This window comes from Geotrypetes seraphini, chromosome 8 (assembly GCF_902459505.1).
Source record: "Geotrypetes seraphini chromosome 8, aGeoSer1.1, whole genome shotgun sequence".
Lineage (NCBI taxonomy): Eukaryota > Metazoa > Chordata > Amphibia > Gymnophiona > Dermophiidae > Geotrypetes > Geotrypetes seraphini.
In genome coordinates, this window is record NC_047091.1 from 182,456,980 (window position 1) to 182,477,276 (window position 20,297).

Sequence of the window (20,297 nt, forward strand, 5' to 3'; positions counted from 1 at the left end):
GGAGAAAGAAATGATTCCGTCCCCGGTTCACCCTATAATAAACCCTTCCAGGATCATCTCTGGCTTAGCTCCTTTGTCTTTCAATGTGTTCTTCCTGGGCCTGCAGAGTGGAAGTCACTTAACAGAGAGTGACATTTTGCAGAGTGAGTACATTAGTCATTCTGATACGGTGCCTTCAAGTCATCAGTTCCGGCTGACTCTGTAATGTAATTAGGAGTTACTTGTTCCCAGAGGAAGTCCCTCGCGATCTCTCCCTGGATAATGTACTCTGATTGCCATGTTACTCCAGAAATAACGGCGTGCACGAGGCAAATCTGTTCACTTCGTTTGGAATTTCACCCCAGCCCACCAAAACGTTTCAGATGTCTGTTTCATAAATTCATTAAAAAAAAAAAAAAAAAGTTAATGCACGCCAATCGACGTAATATGCCTCAATTCTTAGGTTAACCTGAATTAATTCAATTTAGCTCACACTAAGGGGTCCTTTTACTAAGCTATGAGAAAAGTTGGCCTTAGCACACCTTTACATGGATTTTTCCTGTGAGCTGAGGTCATTTTTCCAACAGCCAGAAAATGGCCAATTTTCGGGGGGGGGGGAGGGGTAAATGGATGGCCATGTGCTAATTGGAGAGTTGCGCGGGGACAGAAATCCCACCCGTCCACGCCAGGATCTTCTCCGTCCCCACCCATCCCCACCCGTCCCCGCCAGGTTCCTCTCTGTCCCCACCCATCCCCGCAAGGAATTACCTCCATCCCTGCCCGTCCTCATAAAAATCAGCAATTACTTACATAAGAACATAAGCAATGCCTCCACGGGGTCAGACCTGAGGTCCATCGTGCCCAGCAGTCTGCTCACGTGGCGGCCCAACAGGTCCAGGACCTGTGCAGTAGCCCTTTATATATACCCCTCTATACCTTTTTCCAGCAGGAAATTGTCCAATCCTTTCTTGAACCCCAGTACTGTGCTCTGCCCTATTACGCCCTCTGGAAGCGCATTCCAGGTGTCCACCATAAGAACATAAGAACATAAGAATTTGCCTCCGCTGGGTCAGACCAGAGGTCCATCGCGCCCAGCAGTCCGCACCTGCAGCGGCCCATCAGGTCCATGACCTGTCATGTTATCTTGATTTAGCCCTATAGTCCCCTTGTTTTTATCTGTACTCTTTCCATACTCTTATCTACCCTTATCTGTATCCCTCAATCCCCCTATCCTTCAGGAATCCATCCAATCCCTCTTTGAATCCCCGTAGCGTACTCTGCCCGACCACTTCCTCCGGGAGCGCATTCCATGTGTCCACCACCCTCTGTGTGAAGAAGAACCTCCTGGCATTGGTTCTAAACTTGTCCCCTTCCAGTTTCTCTGAGTGCCCTCTTGTGCCTGTGGTTCCCCGTAGTTTGAAGAATCTATCCTTGTCTACCTTCTCCATGCCCCTCACGATCTTGAAAGTTTCTATCATGTCTCCCCTAAGCCTCCTCTTATCCAGGGAGAAGAGTCCCAACGTCCAGCCTGTCAGTCCTCCATGCCATTTATCATTTTCGTAGCTCTTCTCTGGACCCTCTCAAGTATCGCCATGTCTTTCTTGAGGTACGGCGACCAATACTGGACGCAGTACTCTAGTTGCGGGCGCACCATTGCATGATACAGTGGCATGATGACTTCCTTCGTCCTGGTTGTAATTCCCTTCTTAATGATGCCCAGCATTCTGTTAGCTTTCTTCGAGGCCGCACACTGGGTAAAGAAAAACTTCCTAGCATTCATTCTGAATCTGTCCCCTTTCAACTTTTCCGAATGCCCTCTTGTTCTTTTATGTTTTGAAAGTTTGAAGAATCTGTCCCTCTCTACTCTCTCTATGCCCTTCATGATCTTGTAGGTCTCTATCATGTCTCCTCTGAGTCTCCGCTTTTCCAGGGAGAAGAGCCCCAGCCTCTCCAATCTTTCAGTGTATGAAAGGTTTTCCATGCCCTTAATCATTCGTGTCGCTCTCCTCTAGACCCTTTCAAGTATTGCCATATCCTTCTTAAGGTACGGTGACCAATACTGAACACAGTACTCCAGGTGCGGGCGCACCATTGCCCGATACAACGGCAGGATGACTTCTCTCGTTCTGGTCGTAATACCCTTCTTAATAATACCCAACATTCTGTTTGCCTTCTTCGCGGCTGCTGCGCATTGCGCCGTTGACTTCATTGTTGTATCCACCAGTACACCCAAATCTCTTTCAAGGTTACTTCCCTCTAATACTAATTCCCCCCATTTGGTAGCTGAACATCGGGTTCTTTCTCCCTATATGCATGACCTTGCGTTTCTCTACATTGAAGTCCATCTGCCATTTATTCGCCCACTCCTCCAGTTTGTTTTGGTCCCTTTGTAGGTCCTCACACTCTTCCGTAGTTCTAACCCTTCTACAGAGTTTAGTGTCATCCGCAAATTTGATAACTTCACACTTCGTCCCCGTTTCCAGGTCATTGATAAATACATTGAACAGCAGCGGTCCGAGTACAGACCTCTGCGGAACTCCGCTCGTGACTTTCCTCCAGCCTGAGTAGTGACCCTTCACTCCAACCCTCTGCCTTCTGACAGGATCATCAATTCCACAGTTTCTTTTGCCGTTTTCCTTGTGGAATCTCTTTGGTGGAACCCTTTTTTTTTGTTTTCTGTTCAGGTAATTAACTTATAAATTCCCTCTTTTACTAAGGCTGACGTGTCCTTTATATTATATGGACGAACCCGGCTTCAAAGCCTTCCATCCCCGTGGGAGTCCCGTGGGCCAGAGGGGGGTCCCCGTGGGAGTCCCGTGGGTTGGGGGGGTCCCCATGGGAGTCCCGTGGGCCAGAGGGGGGTCCCCGTGGGAGTCCCATGGGTTGGGGGGGTCCCCATGGGAGTCCCGTGGGCCAGAGGGGGGTCCCTGTGGGAGTCCCGTGGGTTGGGGGGGGATTCCCGTGGGACCCATGGGATTCCCGCGATCCCCGTTCCCGTGCAGACCTCTAGTGCTAATGTTTCTCCTCACAATGACTGATCTCGACCCAATCTACTATCTAGAACAGTGTCTCGCAAACTTTCTGGCCGGCTGCACACTAAACCCAGTGCCCTGGCCGGAAGGCACCTGGAAGTGGGGGGTTCATCGACACAATGATGTCACTCGCATGCGTGACATCATTGCGTCAACATCCGCGTTTGGCCGCGGCCCGCTTAGGTGGAGGGATCCTTGAGGAGGGGAGGTATGGGGAGAGGAGGAGATTCATCCGTGCCGGCTGACTGCCTACAGGACGCGTCTCACGCCATGAGAGGCACGTCCTGTATGCGGTCAGCCAGCGCGGATGACTGTCCTCCTCGCCAGTGTGCCGCGGCACACAAGTTTCAAGGTTTTTTTTTAATTTGATGAATCGCTTAACTTAATTTTTACTAAGCGAGTTACAACATAAAAAGATAACATTTATTTAAACATAATGTTTTTGTTTTAAAAAATTTTTTAAAACCTCCAGAAATCTCAGGAGGCGTACTGGTGTGCCGCGGCAAACAGTTTGCGATACACTGATCTAGAATCTGCTCGCTAATAATCGATCCTAATCTTAGTATAAGCCATATAGTATGTTATAAAAATTCAAAAAAATCAAAGGCATATAAATGTCCTATTAAAGGCCCCCAGTATTATAAAGAATGATTATTTATGGAAAATTTGTGCCTTAAGTGTCCAGCAGTTGCGTTCTGGAATGTTACCCGCCTCACTGCTGTAACCTCACGCAAGCGCTTTCCTGCGTCTGTACACCATTGTGAAGTGGAGTGGAGAGACTTGGCGTCGGCTTGGTTTGGCCTGGAAGTAGGCTTAGGTAGACCTAGGCAGCCGTGCACATCTCCCTAGGACAACGGGAGACGCATACAATGCAGGCCAGGAAAATGCTGGCCTACATTCTAAATAGACACGATGAGCTTATTGTGGCAAGGGATCTCCCCTGAAGATCGTGGCAGGAGGGATGTCCAGTCCCTCCTGCTGGGAAAAAAAACCTGCATGGCAGGAGGGATGCCCAATCTCTGCTGTCGGAACACCCCTCCTGAAAGTTCAGCCCCCCACCAACCCCCGCACTCCCCAACACTACCACCACCACCACCACCACCAGGACCTTTCCTGGATCCCCCCTCTAAACTTTGTTGGCCTTAGGCACCTGGGCCAACTGGAATCTTAGGCCCATTTTCTAGGATTGGGGGTCCTGGTGGGGGTAGGGGTAGGTCTAAATTTTTTATGGGGGTAGGGGGGTTCCAACGGCTGAGACCGGACGCCCTATACAGAATTTGAGCCTTAGCATGCATTAAATCCATCGGTGCACCTTAGTAAAAAGGATCCTTAAATTATTTAAGGCAAATTAATAAATGCATAGAAAAAAAGATTTATTAACAAAAAAATATACAGGTACATCTTACATTGTGCTAACTTAATTCACTTCTTGATTGGTTTTGGGAGTAAGGCTCTATTTAAGAAGCCTGAGAAAGGGTGTGCTCACCTCCGAGAACTAGCCAAGAAATACGTATATTAAATTAGTCCTTCTCTAACTTGCTCTCCAAGGGTCTCATCCCCTGGTCTTGCACCTAGCCTCGCATCCACACTTACGTACCTTGGCAAGGAGAAGGAGCGAGCGGCTGGTCCGGGTGTCGGCATGATGGTCTCGGAGGTTGAACAACTTTGGTGTCAATATGGCAGGAGCGAAGAAGCGAAGGAATAAAAATCCACTGATGGCAACATACTTAACATCCTGAGGAACAAAAACCCAAGCGAGAAGTTAGGGATCAAAAGGGCAACATGAAAACGAGAGGGAGGGGGGGGGGCCACGAAACAAAGGACTTAATATTCAGCGGCTCCTACGCTGACCAAGTCCTGTCCAGTTATTCAGCAGCACTGAACCGGTTAATGCTGCTGGACAGCTGCTCAGATCTGGTTAGTGCCAAATCACACCGGATGCAGAGCCTGGGTAAAGCCAGGAGACACAACCTCCCTGCAAAAACTATTCTGGCTATCAGTACCAGAACTGGCTACCAGGTGGTACTGTCAACTGAGTGGCAGCGATCCCCCCCCTCTCCCGACACTGTCCGCAGCAGGAGGGATGCCCAATTCCTAAACTAAACCTAAACCTAAAACTAAACCTAAACCTAAACCTAAAACTAAACCTAAACCTTAAGGGGCTCATAAAAAAAAAAAAAGTCTATAAAGTGGCCTAAATGGGTACTTGGACAATCAAAAAGCCTGATCGTCCAAGTACCCATAATCAAAGCTGGTTTTAGACGTGTCTAAATCCAGCTTAGGCCTTTCCCCTGCCTCGAAATGCATAGAGCGAAAAGAGGCGTTTTTAGAGGAGGGGAAAGGGCGGGAGGTGGGCCAACCTAGACCTAGGCGTGCAGCAGGTAAACCAAAAGTTTAGGCAGGTTGCCTAGTCGGCACTTATATGTTTTGACTTAGACCAAGTCAAAACAGGTATAACTGCCGAAAAAGGGGCCGCTGAGCTGATGGCGCGATCAGACTCAGCGGTCCAGCAACCTACCCACCCCCTACGGCGTCCTTTTGGACGTTTTTTTTGATAATGGGCATTTTCACTGCTTCTACTTTCAATTTTTAAGGCCTTAGGCCAAAAGGGGACTTAGACGTTTTTTTCGATTATGCCCCTCCACGTTTATATACCGCATCCTCTCCATAAAGATAGAGCTCGGCACGGTTTACAGGAACTTTAATATAAGGAAGGAAAATCATAAATAAGAATTAGTGATTATAAAGAGGGTAGCGAAATTTACATTTTTGAGAATAGCCAAGTTTTCAGATGCTTTCGGAATAATTGGAGGGAGCCCAGATTCCGCAGCAGGGCAGGAAGGTTATTCCAAAGCTCAGTGATTTTGAAGAAAAGAGATTTCCCTAATTTTCCCGCATAGATAATGCCTTTTAATGAGGGGAAAGATAGTTTAAATTTATGGATGGATCTGGTAGTGTCAGGTCTCGTAGAATTCCAAGATAGTGGAATTCCTCCTGCCGAAACCCCGGAAACAACCCCTCCCCAACCAGGATAGGCAGGAGGGATGCCCACTCCCTCCTGCCAGCAGGCACCCCTGAACCCATGACCCCCCCCCCCCCAGACTCTAGAGTAAGGGGGCTTTTTCAATGGTAGCTCTGGGAGGGTTGGGTTCTGGGGCAACAGGTATTCCCTGTCCCTGGAGGGCTCACAAGCTAAATTTGTACATAAGACAGTGGGTAGAATCATTTTTTTTTTTAAATTTAAAGCATCTAAATTACATGTTAGGTTTTCTTTAAAACTGTTTCTAAAAAATGACCCCCAACTCAGAGACATCATCTTGAATGGTAATCAAATCATCAGATTATGTTCTATGAAGCTGCTCATTAACAAAAGTGGGGAGGCTTTTCAAGGAGTTTCCGCCCTGGTTTAGAGACGGTGAAGCTCATTTAAGAGAAGGATGGAAAGGAAGCAATTCACAGACCATCAATGAGGGAAAGGCCTTCCTCCCTCCCCAAAATAGAAAGCTTTGTGCTGGAGTTGCGATAGCCAAGCCTTTTCAAAGGAAGGGTATTTTTTGGTCCATTTTTTTTTCTTGGTGTGTTTTTAGCCTTTTTCCACCATAAATGCTTCCTCTACCCCAGGGATCTCAAAGTCCCTCCTTGAGGGCCGCAATCCAGTCGGGTTTTCAGGATTTCCCCGATGAATAGGCATTGAAAGCAGTGCATGCACATAGATCTCATGCATATTCATTGAGGAAATCCTGAAAACCCAACTGGATTCCTGCCCTCGAGGAACGGAGTTGCCCATCCCTGACATAGACACTCTAATCCAGGGGTTTCAAAATCCCTCCTTGAGGGCTGCAATCCAGTCGGGTTTTCAGGATTTCCCCAATGAATATGCATTAAAAGCAGTGCATGCACATAGATCTCATGCATATTCATTGCGGATATCCTGAAAACCCGACTGGATTTCAGCCCTCGAGGAGGGACTTTGAGACCACTGCTCTACCCGGAAAGTGAACTCAGGTGATACCCTCCCCCCCCAAGCCTGAAATAGAACATTCTCTAAGGTGCATCCTTACTACTATCCCTCCTCCTGTGACTGCCATCTCAAGTGGGGAAGTGGGGATCCCCCAAGCCGCCACTCCCATCCCCCCCACACATGCACAAAAAGAGCATGTGCTAATCGGGGGAGGGGGGGAGTGGTATTGCAGTGGCCCGTGGAAAGAGCCACCATCTATGAGCATATGGGAGTTCTTGGCTGAAAGAGGAGGCTATCTTCTGGCTGGAGAGGCTTGGCGATCCCCCACTAGCCACAGAGCAATGCTATGATTTGGGAAGAACCTGAGCCCACAGCAGCCACCACTGGAACTGCCACTCCTTAATGCGCCAAGACGTCTGTGCACTATGAGGGATGAGAGGTTTCACGCAGAGCCCTGACTAAATCCCTCAACTGGATGCTGGGAGCCTTCCTCGCCCTTCCCCCACCTCATTTGCTGGCTCCGGAAACTGGTCTTCCACCCGTTTGTGGAGCTGTTTGAAGGCCACTCTCATGATCGGGGGGCACTGATCCACCGAGCCAATAATGGCCTCCATGATGTCACTCAGGTAGCCCTTCAAGAGCTCTACGCTGCTCTCCCGCACCTGATCCTCCGACAACGAGACTTTAAAGGAGATCTTTCTGAAAGCCAACGAGAAGGTGAAGTCACAAGCGTGTCATCTCAGAGATTAACGACAGAATCATAAACTGGGATTCACCTGTTTAGCAGGCAATAATGTCAATCGGCTTAACTCAGCCATGAGCATTTGTTAAGGAACTGCGTTTACGCCAACGGGCGCTCCCTTCAGCAGACGCACACGTGGATTTGTTTTTGGAACCCCACCAACAGGGAGGAAAGAACAGGACCCAGGGAATGAACCACTTGCAAGTGTAAAACCCTACCGAGCAATTCATTAAAACTTAACCAGTTACTGCACGCCATCAGATGGACTGGTGCCCTTAAAAATTCCCAGGGTGATGTTGCCTAGCAATGTATAGGGCACATTTCTATAGGGAAGGACAGTGTCTTCTAATAGAAAATTTAAGGGTTCCTTTTACCAAGATGCGCTAGCGTTTTTAGCACGCGCTAGACGAAAAATTACCGCCTGCTTAAAAGGAGGCGGTAGCGGCTAGCACGTGTGCTAAAAACACTAGCGCACTTAGGAGCCCTAAGTGTATCGTTAAAAGAGAACCTTGATAGGCGGTATATCGTAAATACCTAAAAAAAAAAAATAAAAAAAAGAGCGTGAGGGATGGGCGTAGAGGGCTGATGGGTCACCTGAGGGTTAGAGGCCGCAGAATAATTTTAAAAGCCCAGGTCTTTGAGTCTTTTCTTGTCGGCTGTAAAGGGTCAGTTTTAAGCCTCGCCTTATGGTTGTTTTAAACATTTTCCTTGGCGTATATTGATCTGACCCTGAGAAGCGCTCCCCTAAAAGCACGTCACCTCGGCCATCTCCTCAGTGTGCAGCTTTATCTTATTTATTTATTTAAAAAATTGACATACCATCTTTAAACAAAGCGGTTTCCATAAAAAAATAAACTTACATAATTGCGGAGTATAAAACAAAATTACATTTCTAAAAATAAAGCTAAATTGCAGTATCATAAAATACATTTTCTTTAAATAGAAAAAAAAAGAAAGAAAGGAAAAAAAAAAACATTTGCACACTGTCCGAGTTGATTCTTATCAAGTCAATATTTAAAGTGATCTAACTGGCCAGAAATGGCTCTTGACCAGTTAAATCACCTGTTTGGGGCTAACTATTAATTTTCAGCAGCACTTAACCAACCAACTGCAGAAATGGGGCCATATAAAAGTCAGTCCTAGCTTTAAGAACCACCATACTGGGTCAGACCAGTGGTCCGTCTAGCCTAGTATCCTGGTTCCACAGTGGCCAACTTAGGTCACAAGTACCTGGCAGAAACCCAGAGTAGCAACATTCCAGAGCTGAGATTGTGATGTCATAATGCCTCATTCCACCAATGCCTAAGAGCCAACCTCAGCAGTGATGTCACAATGGCTTGACTGTCCTATACTTGGCTCACATAAGAATAGCCTTACTGGGTCAGACCAATGGTCCATCAAGCCCAGTAGCCTGTTCTCACGGTGGCCAATCCAGGTCAATAGTACTTGGCCAAAACCCAAGGAGTAGCAACATTCCATGCTACCGATCCAGAGCAAGCAGTGGCTTCCCTCATGCCTTTCTCAATAACAGACTATGGACTTTTTCTCCAGGAACTTGTTCAAATCTTTCTTAAAACTAGATAAGCTATTCGCGCTTACCACATCCTCTGGCAATGCGTTCCAGAGCTTAACTATTTTCTGAATGAAAAAAAATTTCCTCCTATTGGTTTTAAAAGTATTTCCCTGTAACTTCAAGTGTCCTCTAGTCTGTAATTTTTGACGGAGTGAAAAATCGATCCACTTGTACCCGTTCTAGTCCACTCAGGATTTTTTAGACTTCAATCATATCTCACCTCAGCCGTCTCTTTTCCAAGCTGAAGAGCCCTAACCGTTTTAGTCTTTCCTTATACGAGAGGAGTTCCATCCCCTTTACCATCTTGGTCGCTCTTCTTTGAACCTTTTCTAGTGCCACTATATCTTTCTTGAGATAAGGAGACCAGAATTGAATGTAATACTCCAGATGAGGTCGCACCGTGGAGCGATTCAGGGGCATTCTGACATTCTTAGTCTTGTTAACCATCCCATTTTTAATAATTCCCAGCATCCTGTTTGCTTTTTGGCTGCTGCCGCACATTGGGCGGAAGGTTTCATTGTATTGTCTATGATAATATCCAGATCCTTTTCTTGGCCACTAACCCCCACGGTGGACCCTAGCATCCGGTAACTGTGATTCAGGTTATTCTTCCCAATGTGCATCACTTTGCATTTGTCCACATTAAATTTCATCTGCCATTTGGACGCCCAGTCTTCCAATTTCCTAAGGTCCACCTGCAATTTTTCACAATCCGCATGCATTTTACCAACTTTGAACAGTTTCGTGTCATCTGCAAATTTAATCACCTCACTCGTCGTTCCAATTTCCAGGTCATTTATAAATAAGTTAAATAGCACCGATTCCAGTACAGACCCCTGCGGCACTCCACTGTTTACTCTCCTCCATTGAGAAAAATGACCATTTAACCCTACCCTCTGTTTTCTATCCGATAACCAATTCCTAATCCACAACCGAACTTTGCCACCTATCCCATGACACTTTAATTTTCTGAGGAGCTTCTCGTGAAGCTTATCCAAAGCTTTCTGAAAATCTAGATACACTACATCAACCGACTCACCTTTATCCATATGTATATTCACACCTTCAAAGAAGTCAAGCAAATTGGTAAGGCAAGATCTCCCTCAGTATAGTTTGCCGGTCCTATGCTTCCAAACAGATTTCCTAGGGCATCAGGCCGCCCAGTGGTATAAATTAATATCTGAATTTTTGAATAAGAAACCAAAGACTGGTCTTCGTGACATTTGGAGCATTGAGATAAAGCAGCAGATTTCTGCGTCTCAATGGCCACGAATTTGGACTTGGAGGATGAGATGTACGGCGTCTGAACCTATGAGACAAACATGGTTTTTCTTATTACATAGATCTTTTTGGACCCCTGTTCGTTTACAGAAATTGGATAGTTCTCAGTCTAACAGACGCTGGCACTGTCATCTCGATGTAGGGACATTGGATCATCTACTGTTCTATTGTCCCTTGATACTTAAATTTTGGAGATCCATTTGGGGTCAAGCGAATAAAATATTGGAAAATCCAGTGGCATTGACGTACTATTTGGCACGTCAATGAGGGCTAAAAGCCCAACATCTTCCCATAATAATAAACTTCTCTTTATTATGACGGGAGTTGCCATACAACTTATTTTGAAGAACTGGAACCGGTTAAATTATAATTTCTGGTGTGAATCTTTATGCCACATTTTAAAAATGGAACGTATGATTGCTATACAGCAGGGACATTATAGGAAATTTAAGGATGTTTGGGAGCCATTGACAAAATTCTGTAAGGAGTGATTATGGATTTTGCCCTTTAAACATACACATCCAGGGTGGGGAAATACTTTTTATTTAATTATGGTTGAGTGCAATTGTTGGGTATATAGAAGGGGAGAGGATACATGCATTTGTTATGAAATATAATTTAAGTGCTGTTAAAGTGTATAATGTCTTTATAATATGTTGCACTTATTTTTAGCTTTAAAATGAATAATGATAGTTAAAAAAAAAAAAATAGATCCCCCTCGTCTGAACCCATGCTGACTCCATCTTATTAAAACATGTTTGTCTATATGTTCCACAATTTTATTTTTTTATAATTGTTTCTACCATTTTGCACAGCACTGAAGTGAGGCTTACCAGTCTGTAATTTTTCGGATCTCTCCTGGAGCCCTTTTTAGAAAATCAGCGTAACATTGGCCACCCTCCAATCTTCAGGTACTACAGATGATTTTAACGACAGATTACAGATCACTAACAGCAATTTCATGTTTGAGTTCTTTTAGTACCCTGGGATGTAAACCATCCGGTCCCGGCGATTTATCACTTTTTAACTTGTCGATTTGGCTTAGTACATCTTCCAGATTCACCAAGATTTCTTTCAGTTCCTCTGTATCATCACCCTTGAAAACCATTTCCGGTTCAGGTAGATCTCTTATATCTTCTTCCGTAAAGACCGAAGCAAAGAATTCATTCAGTCTTTCCGCTATGGCCTTATCCTCCCTGAGCGCCCCTTTTGCTCCTTGATCATCCAACAGTCCCACAGATTCCCTCACAGGTTTTCTGCTTCTGATGTACCTAAAAAAAATTTTTTTTGTCTCTTTTGCAAGTTTCTCTTCATATTCTCTCTTAGCTATCTTTATTAATGCTGTGCATCTAACTTGCCAGTGCTTGTGTTTCTTCTTATTTTCTTCATTTGGATCCTTTTTCCATTCTTTAAAGGATGTTTTTTTGGCTCTAATAGCCTCTTTCACTTCACCTTTTAACCACGCTGGCTCTCGTTTCCTCTTCTTTCCACCTTTGCTGATACGTGGAATATATCTGGTCTGGGCTTCCACGATAGTATTTTTAAATAACAAACTTTTCCTCAAAATAATAGGTCCAAGACCAAAAACCCTCCAAATAAGATGAATATAGGAAGGAATCTTTTCCAAAAACCTATAAACCTTATTAATATTGAAAATGCGTTTAGTTTATGTATATTTTTTTTGAAAGGTGAAAGGACCTCAAGTGTTCACAGCCATCTGCCTTTGGAACAAGTCCTGCCTGGTTTACAGTCCTAACCTTTGCAACTGATCCTTTTAGCTTCTTTTTAACCATTTTCCTCATTTTATCATAGTCGCTCTTTCAAAAATTAAACGTCCCTACAGTAGATTTCTTTTGCGATGTTACTCCCGGTATCAGCTCAAATTCGATCATGTTATGATCACTGTTTCCCAGTGGACCCAACACTGTTAACTCCCGAACTATGTCTTGCATTCCACTAAGGACCAAATCTAAACTAGCACCCCTCTTGTCGGTTCCCAGACCAGTTGCTCCAAGAAGCAGTCATTTATGACATCTAGGAATTTTAGCACTCCCTAGCACTCCCTGATGTAACATTTAAACAGCCAATGTTGGGCTAATTGAAATCAACAAACTACTCAAAATATACCCCCAAATGGAACAGCACGGGGTCTTTCGCGACACTGCAAGACCACACTCACACCCCACCACAATCTGAAAATTCCAGAAAATGCTCAACAGCCAAGACACCTAATTGTCTAATTGAAATCACCCATTATTATAGAGTTGTCATACTGGGACAGACCAAAGGTCCATCGAGTCCAGTATCCTGTTCCAACAGTGGCCAACCCAGATCCCAAGACTGGCAGAAACAAAAAAAAAAGTAGCAACATTTCAGAGCTGAAATTGTGAAGTCATAATGCTTCGTTCTACCAATGCCTAAGAGCCAAACTCATCAGTGATGTCACAATGGTTCAACTGTCCTTTACTTGGCTCACATAAGAAAAGCCATAATGGGTCAGACTAGCGGTCCTTCTAGCCCAGTTTTCTGTTTCCACAGTGGCTAATCCAGGTCACAAGGATCTGTCAGAAACACAAATAGTATCAACATTCCATGTAGAATTCTAAAGCGTAGCAAGCAGTGGCTTCCCCCATGTCTGTCTCATTAGAAGACTTTGGACTTTTCCTCCAGGAACTGTCCAAACCTTTTCTAAACCCAACTACGCTAACTGCTGTGGTAACCCATAGCTGGTTAAGTGTTGAATACTGGAGTTAACTGGCTGTGGGTTTGCTGGATCTGCCTAACCAGACAGGGCTTGGCACTGAGTTTCCAGGAATCACGCAGTCGGCAAAACATATATGAGGAGTCTGCTCTGCGCTTCCTCTGATGAAATATATATCATTCAATGCGGAACATGTGCAGAAGAGGCTACGTGAGACACAAAGTCCAAAAACACAAGGCAAGCTTAGGTGCTTTCCCACCGAAGTATTTACCTTATCAGGATTGGAGCAGTGCTCCAGAAGCTCAACGGAAAAGAAGACTAAATTAAAATGATCAGATCCTTTGACAGCAACAAGAAAAGTTTGAACAAAGACCTGGGGTTTTTTTTTTAACACACAATGGGGGTGATTCTATAAGACAAGAGGCAAACCCGTATGTACCTGTATGTTCAGAATATTAGCGTATGTGTTTGCATATACACACGTTGATATTGGATATGCACCTAAGAACTGTTCTGAATATGCATACTCGTACATACCATGTATTCCAAACTTCGCTCCTTTCATCTAGCTGCCCCCTATGCCTGGAATAAATTACCCGAGTTTGTCCGTTAAGCCCCTTCCCTTGTTTAAAAGCAGACTGAAAAACCACCTTTTTTTTATATAGCTTTCAATCCTTAACCCTACTCCTCTGCCCTCCAACCCAGCCAGCTGATTAACCTCTCCCCTTAACTGTATCCATGATATCCTGTTTGTCTGTCTTGGCTGTTTAGATTGTAAGCTCTTTGGAGCAGGGACTGCCTTCTTTGTGACTGTACAGCGCTGCGTACGTCTGGTAGCGCTATAGAAATAATTCATAATTGTACTAGTGTGAAGAGTTTCAGTATTTGGGAAGCAGAGCTGAGATTGTGATGTCATAATGCCTCATTCCACCAATAAGAGCCAACTTCATCAGTGATGTCACAATGGCTCTGCCCTCCAACCCAGCCAGCAGATTAACCCTTCCCCTTAACTGAATCCATGACATCCTGTTTGTCTGTCTTGTAAGCTCTTTGGAGCAGGGACTGTTTTCTTACTCTTTGTGACTGTACAGCGCTGTGCACGTCTGGTAGCGCTATTAGAAATAATTAATAGTAGTAGTATTTGACAGGTGGGCTTATACATGGGAGGAGTCAACACCCACATGGGCAGGACACATACACACATACGTGGAGGGGCATAATCGAAAGAGATGTCTAAGTCCGTTTACGTCCATATCGTAAGTCGTCCAAAGTTAAAAAGAGCCTAAGATACATTTTCAAAAGATACGTCCAACTTTTTTTTACTTTTGAAAATCGTCTAATTATACGTCCTGCCGATCTGATCGTCCAAGCCACTAAATCATCCATTTTTATACCACATTTCCGTCCAACATTCCGTCCAAATCCAAAACGCCTAGAACAAGCCCTGTTGGACGTGGGAGGGGTCTGCAAAGTGATGGACTGCACACCCAGACATGCCACCTAAACAGTGGGGTACCTTACAGGGCACTGCTGTGAACTTCACCAAAAGGGTGCCATGGCTTCTCCTCACTACAGCTCCCTTAAAGGTGACGGTGAGCCCCCCCAAACCACCTCCAGAATCCCCTAGACCCACTTATCTACCACCCCAATAGCCCGTATGGCTGCAGGAGCCACGTATATGCCAGTAAAAAAGGGTTTTGGGGGTGTATAGGGCAGTGCACATGTTTAAGTATCAATGCAGTGTTTACAGGGGCTTATGGGCTTGGGTCCTCCTCTCTATGGGTCCCTAACCCACCCCCAAGACGACTTCAGCTGCCTCTGGGCTGGACGACTAGGCTTTCCTATGCCAGGCGGCCAGGTGATGATGGTCTGGAGGCTGAAATTTAAAGTTGTGAATATAATTTTTATGGGGGTGGGGGGGTTGGTGATCACTGGGGTAGTGTGTGGGGGTCTGTGTTATGTGTTTGAAGTGCATATCTGGTGACTTTAGGTGGGTTTTTGTGACTTAGACCATGTTTTACATGGTCTAAATCACAACGTCCAAGTTCCGTCTAGGCCGGGGGTTGGCAACCTGCGGCTCCAGAGCCGCATGCGGCTCTTTTCCACCTTTGCTGCGGCTCCGGTAGTGTGTCACGCAGGCATGCACCTTACAAGTCCAGCGTCGCGGCGGGAAATAGCCATGCTGAGCAGTGAGCTCAGCACATACACAGATGAAAGCCTTGCTTGCTGATTGGTCTGGCGGCCCCGCCCCACCGTGCCGCCGGACCAATCAGCAAGCAAGGCTTTCATCTGTGTAGTGCTGAGCTCACTGCTCAGCATGGCTATTTCCCGCCGAGACGCCGAACTTGTAAGATGCACGCCTGAAAAAGAAATCATCCTGGCCGGGGTCGGTGTCATGCTCCGGAGATCTACAGCCTTCCTATCTCCCTCTCCCTTCTACCTGCTTCCGGCCACATCCCCTGCTCCGCGGCTCTCTTCGGCAACTCAGCAGCAGCGATCGACACAAGCTTCTGACGTCGGGGCCTACCCTCTGCGAGTCCCGCTTGTTTCAACTTCCTTTTTCCACAAAGGCGGGACTCGTAGAGGGAAGGCCTCGATGTCGGCAGCTTGTCTTGATCATTGCTGCTGACGAGTTGCTGAAGAGAGCCGCGGAGCAGGGGGGTGTGGCCAGATGCAGGACTCGTGGGTGAGGGAGGAGAAGAGAGAGAGAAAGAGAGAGGGGAGGGAAACAAAAGGAAATCTTTCATACTGGGCTGGGCCGGAGTGGAGGGAGGGTGGAAAGATTCTAGCTACAGGGTGCAGTAACAAAGGAAAAGGGGGGGGAAAGCTGAAAATGGAGATAGTGACACAAAGAAGAGAAAGGGTAAGCAGGACCTACTGAATAAGGATAGAGATACAGAGGGGACATGAAGAGGAGGTGAAATAGAGACATAGAAGTAATGCTGAAAAAGTGGGGGGAGAGATAAAGACATTGAAAGGGCAAATGGTGAACATGGCATAAAGATAAGGACAGAGACAAATGAAGATTCTGAAAAAGTGGTGAGATAGGGATATAGGTGAGATGGACACAAAGAAGGGTGATGCTGGAAAATAGGTGGAATGGTAATTCTGACAGACACAGAAAGGAAATGCTGGATCAAGGAGAGATGGGGCTCAGGCTGGATGGAATGAGGAGAAATGCCTTGTTGGCCCGGAACTTCCTCTCCTACGTCAGAATTGACGCTTCTGCAGGGAAAGCTTGGGATGGCGGTGGCTTGGGGGCTGTTCCCCGATGGCGGTGGCAGCAAACCGAGTGGCTTGGGGGAGGGCACGGAGAAAGAAAGAAAGGGGGCAGACAGGGAGACAGAAAGAAGGGGAAACAGGGAGACAGAAAGAAAAAGTTGGGGGAGAGAATGAGGTCTGGAGGAGAGGAAACATACAGGAGGCTGAAAGAAAGGAAGAAAGATTGGATGCACAGTCAGAAGAAGAAAGTGCAACCAGAGACTCATGAAATCACCAAATAGCAAAGGTAGGAAAAATGATTTTATTTTCAATTTAGTGATCCTGTATATAGCATTAAGATAAGAAACAATATATGCAGTGTTAGATTTGTTTTATAATGGTTTTGCGGCTCCAATTTTTTTTTTCATTTCGAAAACGGGTCCAAGTGGCTCTTTATGTCTTAAAGGTTGCAGACCCCTGGTCTAGGCTCTGTTTTAAACTTTTGGTTATACATGCTGTACGACTAAGTCTAAGCCGGCCCATGTCCTGCCCAACTCCCGCCCTCAACACGCCTCCCAAAACGCTCCGTTTCGCTTTGGACGTTGAGCGGCACTATGAAGGCCTGGGTCGTTTAGAAATATGTCCAAAACCCGGTTTTATTATCGGCACTTGGACGTTTTTGAGAAATGTTCGTCCAAGTGCCAACTTAGGCCGTTTTTTGGACGTTTTCCTCTTTCGATTAAGAGCCCCATAACGTATAGCGGTGTTTCCCAAGTCGATCCTGGAGTATGTCCTTGCAACTACAATGAATATGCATGAGCTTGAATTGAACACATTGCCTCCATGGTATGCAAATCTCTTCCATACATATTCATTATGGATATCCTGAAAACCTGACCGGCAAGGGGGAACTCCAGGACTGACTTATCGAATACTGCAAATTACATAGGTATCTCCAGCACTTAGACATGTGCACTTACACAGACCCTATGGCTGCTCCTAAATTGTAGGCACCTATGTTTCTTTATAGAATTTGCACACAGTGGCGTAGCGAGACTGAGAGGTGCCGGGGCAGTGGCACCCCTCCCCAGCCTTTGGCTCTGCCCCCGCACCTTCCCCGCTCCCGCCTGCTGCGCGGGGCCGCTCCCCCCTCCCGCTCCTTCACCAATCCCAACTGCCGCGTGCACCCACCTGCCCCCTTTTCCTTTCCTCGTAGCTCTAGTTGAAGTTGTTGCTCGCGGCGGCCGACAACGTGCTCCTCGCGACCCCGTCGGCTCTCCCTCTGATGTCACTTCCAATGTGTGGCACCCGGAAGTCACATCAGGTCGTGAAGAGGTATGGAGGAAGGAAAGGGGGGAGGGGCGCTTGTGGAGGGGAGGAATGGGAAAAGACGGGGGAGGTGGAGAGGAGGGGGGGATGCCAGCGCCCCACCAACATAGTGCCCGGGGCAGACTGCCCCCCCTTCATCCCCCCCCCCATTACTATACCACTGTCTGCACATACATGGGTAGGGTTACGAGACGTCTGGGAAAACCCGGACGTGTCCTATTTTTAGACGGACCTTCCAAAACCCAGCAGTTTGTCCAGGTTTTGGAAAGTCCCGAGCTCCAGCTGCATCTGGAGGGCCTCTGAGCGTGCGTGGATGATGTCACGCGCGTCCGTGCATGCTTGGAGGACCTCTGGACGCAGCCCGGAGGTCGGGAAGGAAGAGATGAGGCACTGTGGGGGCGGGGCTGGGGGCAGGGCCATGTGTCTGGGATTATATTTCAGAAAATACGGTCATCCTATACGTGGGGGTGTCAGGTCAAAAGCGCGCCGGGACAAAGGCGCGCCCAGACAATTGAGCGCAGCGCCGCTCAAAATTACTGTTTTTAGGGCTCCGACAGGGGGCTGTGGGGGGGAACCCCCCACTTTACTTAACAGATATCGCGCCGCGTTGTGGGGGTGTTGTGGGGGGTGTGGGGGGTTGTAACCCTCCACATTTTACTGAAAACTTAACTTTTTCCCTGTTTTTAGTTTCCCTGTTAAGTTTACAGTAAAATGTGGAGGGTTACAACCCCCCAAACCCCCCATAACGCCGGCGCGATGTCTATTCCCCAACAAAAACCCCCGTCGGAGCCCCTAAAAACTGTAATTTTCTTCGGCGCGCGCCTCCATCTTGCGCTCAGTTGTCGGCGCGCGCCTTTGTCTTTTGCGCTGTTGTCTATGAACCATACGTGGGTCCCAACGTTATTCCAAATAACCCCAAAACATCCCACGGCGGCAGAAACTTCCGAGTTCTTTATTTAAAAAAACAGGATAGAGCTGCAGTGCATTGAGCGCAACCCCCCCTCCCCTGCCCCTCCCCCTCATTGAGCTCTTAATTAATGAAACCTCTGAATTTGCGGAGTCAACATCTAAAACGGCATTGAGGACTTTGTGATTGTGTCAAGGGGGAAGGAGAACAAATTATGAATTAACTCACGTAATGTCAAAGGTCATGTTGAATGTTGAAACCATTGCAAAATATTTTGAAACTACGTTAGCAATCCCGTTTTGTTTTTTAACTGTCCTCTGTGAACCATAAAATTCCACTGCCTGCTCTTCTCATCGCCTGGTATAACCTCCTCCTGCCATCCCCTCTCCCCGCTTCAAATGATCGTGGAATGCTTTTTTTACGCTTCATTACTATTTTCTAAATTTGTGGGGGTTTAGCAGATTCTGTTCTGCGCTATCAGACGCACGCAGCGCTGTACAGAGTCACAAAGAGTAAGAAAACAGTCCCTGCTCCAAAGAGCTTACAAGACAGACAAACAGGATGTCATGGGGTACAGTTAAGGGGAATGGTTAATCAGCTGGCTGGGTTGGAGGGCAGAGGGGAGTACAGGACAACCGAGCCATTATGACATCACTCATGAGGTTGGCTCTGATTGGTGGAATGAGGCATTATGACATTACATTCTCAGGTCTTCTTCCCAAAGACTGAAACTCTTCACACTACTACTATGAATTATTTCTATAGGGCTACCAGACGTACGCACCGCTGTACAGAGTCACAAAGAAGACAGTCCCTGCTCCAAAGAGCTTACAATCTAAACAGACAAGACAGACAAACAGGATGTCATGGATACAGTTAAGGGGAACGGTTAATTTGCTGGCTGGGTTGGAGGGCAGAGGGGAATACAGGACAATCAAGCCATTGTGACATCACTGATGAGGTTGGCTCTTATTGGTGGAATGAGCCATTATGACATCAGAGGAGTAGGGTTAAGGATTGAAGGTTGTATCAAAAAGATGGGTTTTCAGTCTGCTCCTGAAAACTAGTCAAGAAATGAATTAAATTGGGTCAATAAAAAGGTTATTTCCTTATATTTTGTTTTAATCATCTCTATTTCTGTGCACCGAAGTGCAATAACACAGCAAGCAGGTTCTTTCTGAGATCCGGGTGCTGTGTGGGAGTCGTCAGCAGTTAAGAAATCAATCAGTCTGGTTGCAGTGGTATTTTCTGGCAAGTAAATCTCCTTTATGCCTGTGATCCATCTGGAGCCACCAGGATTGATTGCAGCCTGCTGCTTTTATCTGACAGGAAAAACACAGGATAGAGCCAGAAGCAGGAACCCATTTGCTGATTTCTAAGCGCAGGGGATGTGTAATGAGAGTAAGTTTTTTTCAGGGAGGGCCAGCTTTAAGGGGAGGAATGGTCTAGTGATTGTAGCCGCTGTCTCAGCACCCTGAGGTTGCGAGTTTGATCCCAGCCTGTTCCCTGTGACCCAGGTAGCACAGTTAGACTGTAAGCCTATTGGGACAGACAGGGAAAATACAGTGGAACCTTGGTTTACGAGTATAAT

General features: G+C 46.4%; 1 protein-coding gene across 3 annotated transcripts in view; it reads right to left on the reverse strand.

Annotated features, from left to right (window-relative positions):
* RASAL1 (RAS protein activator like 1) overlaps positions 1-20,297 on the reverse strand; it is a 242,943-nt gene that overhangs the window by 78,382 nt on the left and 144,264 nt on the right. For all 3 annotated transcript variants that reach the window (XM_033956050.1, XM_033956049.1, XM_033956051.1), the window contains 2 exons: positions 7,479-7,671; positions 4,609-4,746 (listed from right to left, as the gene is read on the reverse strand). In XM_033956050.1, the coding sequence (XP_033811941.1) occupies positions 4,609-4,746; positions 7,479-7,671 (331 nt within the window). The remainder of the gene's footprint in view (positions 1-4,608; positions 4,747-7,478; positions 7,672-20,297) is intronic.